Source organism: Chroicocephalus ridibundus, chromosome 11, assembly GCF_963924245.1.
Source record: "Chroicocephalus ridibundus chromosome 11, bChrRid1.1, whole genome shotgun sequence".
Lineage (NCBI taxonomy): Eukaryota > Metazoa > Chordata > Aves > Charadriiformes > Laridae > Chroicocephalus > Chroicocephalus ridibundus.
In genome coordinates this window covers 17,324,991-17,334,822 of record NC_086294.1, presented here as the reverse complement: position 1 = coordinate 17,334,822, position 9,832 = coordinate 17,324,991, and the positions used below count along the sequence as shown (strand labels likewise).

At 42.2% G+C, this 9,832-nt stretch overlaps 1 protein-coding gene across 3 annotated transcripts in view; it reads left to right on the top strand.

Annotated features, from left to right (window-relative positions):
• The first annotated feature begins 1,639 nt into the window (after window positions 1-1,639).
• MAPK9 (mitogen-activated protein kinase 9) overlaps window positions 1,640-9,832 on the top strand; it is a 31,719-nt gene continuing 23,526 nt past the window's right edge. For all 3 annotated transcript variants that reach the window (XM_063348762.1, XM_063348761.1, XM_063348763.1), the window contains exons 1-2: window positions 1,640-1,772; window positions 6,232-6,406. In XM_063348762.1, coding sequence (XP_063204832.1) covers window positions 6,285-6,406 — 122 coding nt within the window. In that variant the 5' untranslated portion in view covers window positions 1,640-1,772; window positions 6,232-6,284. The remainder of the gene's footprint in view (window positions 1,773-6,231; window positions 6,407-9,832) is intronic.

Sequence of the window (9,832 nt, the reverse complement as noted above, 5' to 3'; positions counted from 1 at the left end):
GCCAGACATGTACTGATACAACAGCGTAATCCCCAATTGTAGCTCCTGCTGTAGTTCACACCAGCTACTGATTAAACCTTTATATTTTACCTTTTGCTGAGGCAGATGAATGTGGGAAGAAATTGCCTTTGTGAAAACAGAAGCTGTATCTGTATTTTTACATATGCTGTTTATGGTCATAAAGTTGCCTCCTTGGCCAAGAAAAAATGCCATAAATTTGCATTTAATATAGTATCTAAGCTACAGATACTGGAATACATATACAAAACCCCAACACCCTGTACCAGCAAGTAAGAGAATACTAAGTACATGCTCAAGCTGGGACTAAAGCCCTATTTTATTTCGTGTATATTTGCAAAAGCACACTTTGCTAGTTGTGAACTAACTTCTATCTATAAACCTCAAAGAAATAAAGTAGATATACACATGAAGTTCCCTGCTCATTTACTACTGTGGAACAATCAGAAATCATAATATTTAATTTCTGCATTTTATTAACTAAATCCTTAACTAGCAAAATTTTTCTTTATGATATTCCTCTGCAGGCTTGCATCTAAATGGAGATCTTTGAATGCTTATGTAGGTTAGTAGCTTGAAAGTGTTGCATTAGCTTGTAATAGCAGCTTCTTACTGGAAGCCGCTCTAGTACTTTTTGTAACCACATAAAAGAACCCAAATCATAACAAAAAGCACAGTGATAATCTGACCTAGATGCCAAGAACATGAAACTCAGTATCATCATGTTTTGGTAAGTGATACAAAGGCCCCTTTTACTCTCTGTCTAGAATTAATGTCCTCTTCATATTAAAAAGTGGAGCTATTAAAGGAAACATCTAGCCCTGTATGATACATTAAATTGATTTATTTAAAAAAATTACAGATGTGGGTTTTTTTTAAATCACCAATGAGAATAGGAATCACAGAAAAGAAAGCTCCTGTTAGTCCTAGGGGAGGTAGAAAAACAAGCAGTCCTAACGCCAGGGCAGGCGGTATGGTGACGTATGGAAAGCTTATGATTTTTTGACTGGGGTCAGCAATTCCGGGGCTCCCCGGGGAGGGGCTGAACCCCGTCCCTTCTGAACCACCCGCTCTGGAAAAGCCACGTGAGGCCTGTGCCCCGGTGCTCGGCACCATTGCCCACGCAACGGGCCAGCTCGGCCCTGCAGCATGCGACTGGGCACACTGTTGTCATCCCAAAGCGTGGATGTGAGGTAACGTGGGGTGTGAGGTGAGGTGACACGACGCGGTGTGTCGTGGCGCTGGGACAGGCTGTCAGCGTGTGATGTCAGTTTGCTTCGAGGTCCTCCTGTACAGGGGAGGCGTTTCCCTCACGGAGCGCTCCGCCCGCTCGCCGGAGCAGGGCGGCTGTGACGATCGGCGCCACGGCAACCCATGACGAGGCACTGCTGTGACGTGACATCATAAGTATGGTGACGGCTTGACGTGCGATGATGACATCACGTCAGGGGGCGGGGTCTGCGCCCCGATTGGCCCGAGCCTCTCCGTCTCTACTGCAGTCCTTCACCGCCCTCCCTTATATAGCAGCTACTAGGTCCCGCCTCCGGAGCTCGATTGGTTGAGCGTCGCCGGCACAGGGCCACGATTGGTTGGGCGGCTGTCTGTCAGCGGGCTCGGGCCTGGCGCGGCCTGTGTGGAGCACCGGGAGGCCATTGTGGCTGGGGCAGCTCTGCGCGCTGGAGGAGGAGGCGGCGGCGGCAGCGCCCGCCAGCGCCGCGCCCTGTCCCGCCGAAGCCCGACGGAGGGAGGAGACGGTGAGGGACGCCGTGAGTGGGGCTCTGCGGGCGGCGGGGCCGGAGCCGGAGCGGGACGAGCTCCCGACCGCGGGGCCAGCCGTGTGGCCACCGGAGTCCCCGGCTTCTCCCGCGGGCCCCGCCCGCCGAGGTGCGGGCAGAGCCGGGGTTCCCCGCGTGCCTTTTCCAGGGTCCGGCCGAGCGGGAGGACGGCGGGGGGAGAGACGCGGCAAGGCCGGGGGCCGCCTTCCTCCTCCGCGCCTCTCCCGCGGGGCTGCCCTGACCGAGCCCCCCGCCCTTACCCATGCCGCAGTGCCGGCCGCGGCCCGCTCCGCTGGGCGCCGTCTCTCCTCCGCCTTCTCCCCTCTCGCTTCGTGTCCGGCCCGGGGCGGGATCGCCCCCTGCCCCGCTGGTGCCGCGGTGTGCGGCCGGGCAGGCGCTCGACGTCCCCTGGAAGCGCCCCCGTCCCGGGCGGGAGCGCGGCCGAGCCGAGGGCAGGGCCCGTCCTGCGCGCCCCTCGCCGCAGCCGCAGCGAACCCGAGCCCGCTCTTGAGCCGAGGCGGTTTCTCAGCAGAAGTTTCAGAAGAGATGTGGGGAGTGCTCTGGCTCAGTTCTGTGGCTGTTACATCATTTTACAACAGCGTAATTGCTTACAGCAGATGCACGTCGAAACTTTTTCCCCTCTTTCCACCGACTTGCCCTAGCAGGGGCTTTGAGATACATCTGTGTTTGATACATGCAGTGTTTGTTTGCAGTGTATGTTTAACAGCTAAATGATACTACAACAGGTAGCTGGTAAAATCTTTGGTCAGTGATAGTTGGTCAGTAATAGTTTAAAGAAAAGGGTTGACTTTTCAGAGAGCTAAACAGGTACAGAGTACCTCCAAGCTCTGCCCTAAGTGATTGATCTTCCTCAGCTACTGCTTTGCTACACTTACCTTTTGTAACAGACTATCAAAGGGTTGTGAGTAGAGGAGCAGGAAGTAACTCTCTGTGATTTTCATAGTTGGACTCATACCTGTTGATATATATTGCTGTAAAGATAAGAAAAAAACCCTCAACACTGTTGTATAGTAGTCCTTAAAAGGGCATAAAGTGTATTTGCAAGGGTGAATAAGAGAATAGGAGGAGATATTCTGTACGGAATTTCCATATATTTTCTTTTCATAAATATAGGTTCATTGTCTTATTCATTCTGTCAGCAGTAGAATTTTAGCTTCAGGCTTAAAAATCAAGCTAAGCTTCTTGATATTCTTATGCTTCATTGTCAGTAATAACATTTCTGTAACGAAAACAACCCTGGGAATGTGCTCCCAACTGCTACAACCTGTTTGTTTCAGAAGCTTTTGACTTGAAGATATCCAGATATCCAGACCTGGTTAATAATAAGTTGCCATTTTAATAAATACCTTTTAGGGAAGTGACTTTAATACAGGATGTATGCTGTAGTGCAGTTGCTTTCAACTTCTAAAAATTTCTTAGTGGAATTCCATATAACAACTCATAAGCCTACTGGTGGTAGGTTTGTTGTATTTGTTATTCTTCTAATTATCTTTCATGAAGTACAGGTTAAAAACCGCTCCTGTAAGTTTCCTTTGTGTGATGAGCTCTGTCAGCTTTGTGATTCTTAAGTTTTCCCAATTGTGCAAGCAAGTTATATTAAAAAAAAAAAAAAGCCAACCAAAACACTCAATTTATCTGCATCTTGTGCATGCTCTAATGCTCTAAAATAGAAAAACATCTTGAAACATTATGATTCAGTAATATGCCATTATCAATAGGCAGAAGTATGTTTGGTGACCGTCCTGTGACTTTTACATTTGCTGCTGGTCCAGTTTGGTGCAGCTGTAGCTAGGAAGCCATAAATGAAAACTTCTATTTCAGAAATGGAAGTAGTGCCTACTTCCAAAAAATTCCTGCACAGAAGTGTGGAGTATGTTAGATGGAGTGATGAATCACATTATTTCAGGTAGGAAAGTAATAGCTCAGGATTAAGAAACTTATTTGCCAGGTATACTTTTCCTTTGAGCGGTGGGAAATCTGTTTCTATTTGAGGGATCTTGCCCTCAAAATAGATTGTCTGTCTGAAGTCCTGTGAGCAGCCACAGTCCCACAGCCCTTAATGTTACATTGATGTGTATGTCTGAAACACTGTATGTCCTGATGGTCCAAGCAGCTTGGAGCCCAAGTAAAAATTAGGGCTCAGCTTACGGAGAAGCCGGGTACTTAGCATGGAGAATTGCAAAAAATGTCAGAATACATAAAACTTGTGATGCCTAATTCCCTCTTTGAGTGTTGTCTAAAGAGCTTATCCTGATCTCTAAATGATTTTTAAAAGATGGCTTCGTGCAGACAAGGTTCCTTAAAGGAGGGAGGGTTTCTCTGGTTCAGGATAACTTCCCTTTCCCCTACTTCTTTATCTCTGTTACAGAAAAGTGTTTCATTAACCCACAAAGAGGTACAGTGTAGTTCCTGTGTAATTATCAGGTCTTTAACTCAATACCCAGCTTATGCAAAATCTATAGTTTTTTGGTTTTGTTCTGGAAGTCCTTTTCAGAGGTAAGATCTTAACCTTCCGGCTGTACTTTTCTTCCAATGTATGAAGATTCACTGCAAATACCATGGCTGCTCAGGGACTGTTAATCCGCAAATTTGGTACCTCAGAGTCTGTAACTTTGGAGTAATAAAAAGGGTTGGAAAGAAGAGTGGGGTTTTTCCTGGGATGTAGTAGGAAAGGTTGAGAGCACCTTTTACGGCAGCGTTTTGGTCTCGCGTTAGCATGAGCTGATGGTGGAATTGTATCTGACTGCCCCTAACCCCACTACTACTGTGGCACAGGCAGAAAGTTGGTAGCTCACATTTTCCCTTTGCTGATCCTTTCTCCTCTGCTTTTTTTTCTGAAGCTTCTAAGAGGAAATATCAAGAAAACTTCCTTGTCTGAGTTGCTTCCAGAGGTGACCAAGTTGAATATCTACTTCTTAAAATGCTGCTTAGATTTTGAGAAACTAGAAGGTAAAAGGGACTTTTAGACATTTCTTGAGAATCTCTTAGACCAACCATTACCAGTTCAGGTCAAACCTGGCCTTTATTAGGATTTGTACGTCTTCACCTGTTTTACTGGCAAATTTCTTGGAGTTCACCTGCTGGCTTAATCCCTGGAAAAGATGCTGGTCCCTCCTACGTGCACCTAGGAAGAGAGAGGTCCAAATTCTGATTCTTGAAGCAAGGAAAAGCTGTTCATGTGGGTGTATGCCCTTCTAGGATGGGCTTCTGGGTTCCTCTTGAGGTTTTTCTCTTTTGCATCGTCTCACAAATATTCTGTAGGCCAGCAAAGAGAGAGAAGAGCTGCTCTTACTTTAGCTGAAAGAGTCAGTGTACAGGCTGGTGGTTAGGACAGCTGCTCCGGGGGAAGGTGATCTGCTTTCATTTCCCGTTTCAAGGGACTGTGCAATTTACTCTGGGCTGTAATGACACTATCTGTCATAGTGAATGTGAAATTGAAAATGGGAGAATTTGTTAGAGACCTCTTCGGTAATTACTGAGGTAATTTTCTTTTAAGGTTTGGAAGAGGGATGGAGGCCCGGGAAGACTGGAGATCTGTACTCTCGTTACTGTAGCACTTTAGAGCTAAAGAGCTTTAGTCCATTACCTTGCTCTCCGATGTAATTACCTACCGCTAATTCATTCCTGACAGATGGATATAACTTATTCTCTATTATGGCGTGAAAGTCTCTTTCAAACTATGGTACAAAACTCTTATTTGTGTAGGACTGTAAGTATTCTAACTGATGGCCTAGGGTGTTACGGTGTGTTTAAAATGGGAGGGAGAATGGGTTGGGATGTCTCTGGCTCGAGGAAGAGTTGCCTGGCAGAGGTGAGGAGGCAGAACCCTGCTTGAAATTTCCAACTGAACTAGGTTGAAGGGGGTGTTAGAGAAACTGCAGCAGCCGCGGGCATTTTGGGGACAGTTATTTTGTTTCAAACCTGTTCTGCAGTTGTAATCAAGTCTTTTATTAAAATCCTGTTTCTTTCTATGTCTGTGGACTCCACGGGTTTCTGCTGTTGCTTTCATCTGCTTTATCAGTGTTTGAAAGACCTAATTTATGATTTTCTTTGTGTAATACAGAACTTAATACTGTCCTAGCACATGGTAGTAATTCTAAGTTAGGAACTAGCTGTCAAGGGGTAGAGTTGTTGGATTTGGGGTGGTTTTGTTGGGTTTTAGTTGTTAGCTGCTTTTTGTTGTAGGGATTGGAATAGAAACATGCATTTTCTTAAAGCTGTTAAGTCTGTAACTATTTCTGTCTATCTGCAAGTATTTTTGATTTGCAGTGGTAATACACAAAGTTGAAAGAATACTTGTTTAATGGTATACTATTGCAAAAATCATATGTATTAAAGTACGTATAATATATTTTCTATCTTGTCTGCCTGGAATTAGTGAGAGATTGAACGCTTGTTTTCTTTCTTTTTCTTTAAGATCTTGAAAACTTTACCAGGTCCTTGAAAGAGAAAACTACATGACACTACACCATGAGTGACAGTAAATGTGATAGTCAGTTTTACAGTGTTCAAGTTGCAGATTCAACGTTCACTGTTCTAAAACGTTACCAGCAACTGAAGCCCATAGGATCAGGGGCACAGGGCATTGTTTGGTGAGTAATAAATACTTTATTTAAATTTAAAAATTTATAAAACAAAATTTGAATGTATTCCTGATAGAGGTGAGAGAATGTCAAATACTGATGATAATTTCTGCCACTTGCTACAGGGTTATGGACTAAATGAATTCTAAAACACCTGCTTGCTGTAGTTCATGTGCAAATCTATTTTGTTTTGGTTTTAGGAGAAAATTAATATTTGGATAACTGCACAAATTAAAATGATCATCACATTTCCTTCTCATTAACCACTTTATCTGTTTCTAGTTCTCACATTCCCTGTGCAGTTGTGATATTGCAGTGTAAGGTATGACAACGCGATGGTGAGAGAATCTGGGTTTTACTCGTTTCTTCATCATGGCCCCCTTTCTTCCCCCCCTTTTATTCCCGATCACTCCTGTCCATTTCTAGGAGCCATCAATGCAGTGCCTTGCCATTAACTGGCAGGATGAGGCCAATCAGTGGCATTGTCACTCCATGGATTAACCAGAAAGGGATGCTGTGTGAGGGGTTGGGCTGGCCGGCCCTTCCTTGGTGTGTCACCTCAGCTATGTGTCCAGCCTCCACTGGCCCAGGACGTGAGAGTCGTTAGTCTGATCCTGAACCTTAGTCTCTTGTATGGCACCACACCTCTGGGCCAGCTAAAGGTAAACACTTTCAAATGTTTTTCAGACTGCAGCAATCCGTTCTGCACCACTTAGTGCCAGCCCAAATTTTGTTGGGCAAAACTTACTTGGTAACAGCAGAAGTGTTTATTGATGCGATTTCACAGTTCCATACACAGGGGAGCAAACAGATATGCTCAGGAACTCTCTAATATTAGACTTAATCACAGCACATGGTGGGCTGTTCATGCTATAAATCCAGTCTGCAATTTCTCTTCATCTGTAAGTTCTGCAGAAGTGGTGTGATGATTCACGTATTGTGAGCAATTCCTTATACAGCACCTGCCTGTGTCTTTTTGGCCTTTTCATAACCGTAATAGGTTATATATATATATAGGAAAAGAGTGCGTTTTTATGAGAACATGCCTTTATTTTTAAATTATTTAGATACCCCTATCGCCCTGCTAATAGGTGAAAAAGAAACAAAATGAGAACACAGTAGTTCGTTCTTCTTTAGTGGAATGAGGGGATAGGCATATTGGATCTTGGTTATTAGTGCTTGGGTAAGATTTAGGGTAGTGCTAACGCTTTCCAGGTGTAAGTATTCTTAAAGTTATGCTTGTTCTAGGTGGCATGCAGGAATTAAGGGTGGTTTTAAGTGTTCCTCCTTTCATTAGAAGTAGTGCATTTCTGAACTATATGACTTAAACTAGGCACCTGCTTCAAAATGAAGTTAGGGTAGTGTTAAGGCCACCATTTTGGGAAGAAGGAGGAATGATCTGATTTATTGACTTGTTTTGAGAATACTTTATTTATGGAACAACAGAGTGAAACATTGCATAAATTTTCATGTTCATGTGAAACATGTGAAAACTACATCCAAGTTAAAGGTACAAAATTTTAATTTCTCCTAAAATTCCTTATAGTACGCAAAAGAAAGATACAAAATATTAGGATGTAAAATGTAGAAAACTCTGTAAGGTGAGTGTTATCCTATAATTTTTGTCTGGAAAAATTGTCAAGTCATTAGTGTGACACACAGATGTGATGATTTTTTTCTTTTTTTTTTTATTCATCCAGTGTTTAACATAAAAATTAGGAAAAGTATTTCTGGAGTCATGTGTGGATTTTATTTTTTGGTGAGAAATTTTTAATGTCACATGTGTCACTTCAGCTAGGAGAGGTCTGAATTTTGCTGGTTTTTGCTCAAAATATTAATGGGGAAACTCCATTGGTATTGCTTCTGCTTAGTTTTTTCTTTGATATTAAAATTTAGGAAAAGAAGTAGTTTTAAAAATACATACTTAACAAAAGCAATAAATTAAAGTTCTAGGAATATGAAAAAGGAACTCAGTTGTAACGTAGAAGGTGTTTCTCTCTCACACCGCAAACGGGCTAGGAGAAGAGATAAGATATACCTTTTGTATTTTATATACAAAGTACACTTTTATACATGACTTTCTGCACTTCTTTGTTCCTAAGTATTAATACATTTGAAGTCTTATAATCTATTAGGACTGAATAATCACTTACACAAAATTATTCTTTTGAAATAATTTTTGTCTTTGACTTCCTGACATCCTTTTTCCGTTCTTGTCCTAGTTTTCTTAAATTTTCTAGTGAATCTGATTTTTCTGTTCCAACAAACCTCTTTTGTTATGCAGTGCAGCAAAACCGAGATCTTATAAATAGCACAGCTTTGACACTGTTGATAACTTAACTTTACTTGCAGTTGAGGTTGAAGAAAAGGTCGGGATAAGTTTGTTACTATTTGCAAACTCCTGTTTAGACCATAGGGAAAGAGTGAAGTGGAACTGGCAGAGCAAGAGTCCATAGTACTAGCATAGTGCAGTTCAAAGCAAAGGTCATTTGCCCACAGAAATGAAGTGGGATTTCCTGCTATAATTTAGGTCATAATGTTTTGTTAATAATTTCATCATGTATCTGGCATCACTACTCTAGCATTAACTATTTGCTTGAGATGCAAAACTGTCACAAGTGCACTGAAGACCCTACTGCAACTCACTATGATCAAATTGGAATTGCTGTTACACAGTGGGACAGACATTGAGATTCTTCCATGATATCAAATACTAAAATAATTTATAGAAGTTCTGTTAGTAGCCAAGGTGATAACTGGCAAATCTGCATTTTTCAAATCTATGCCTGAAACAGTTGTCATGATGAAAGGGTCTCTTTTGAATTCAAATTAGCAAGGCTGGGGAAAAGAAATTTAACACCAATTACATCCATGATTTTTTTATTTGTTCATTTATGAAAAATTATGTGATATTTAGAAGTGTGATCTTATGTGATCTTAGCGGTCATAGAGGTTTTATTCTGTCTTTTTTTTTTTCTTGGTAAATTAAATAAATGCATGCTCACACAATTTTTTTACCACTTTTTTTTTTCTTCTTAAAACAACATCTGTATTTAATACTTGGATCGTGTAAGGAGCAGACAGATTTTTCATCCTTTTTTTGTTTTTTTTTTTTTTTTTTTTTTTTGAGGCGCAATGTTGGTCACTCCCATGTAGATGAGCAAAATAAGAGGTTCAGGCGGATTTCTTCATAGGTGCTCAGACTGAGCCTTGACATGTACCTGATGTGTCAAGCCACAAAGGGACACTTCCCCTAAAATTGCTCCTTTGTCCACTGCTGACCTGTGATTGATGCGAACAGCTAAGTCATGCAGACGCTGTTAGTTATTTATTTGATACTAATTCACAGTGTTGTTAGTCATGAACACATGCAAAACTTTATATTTTACGTATAGTGCCTTCTATATGAAGTGAATACTGAAACATCAGTGCATT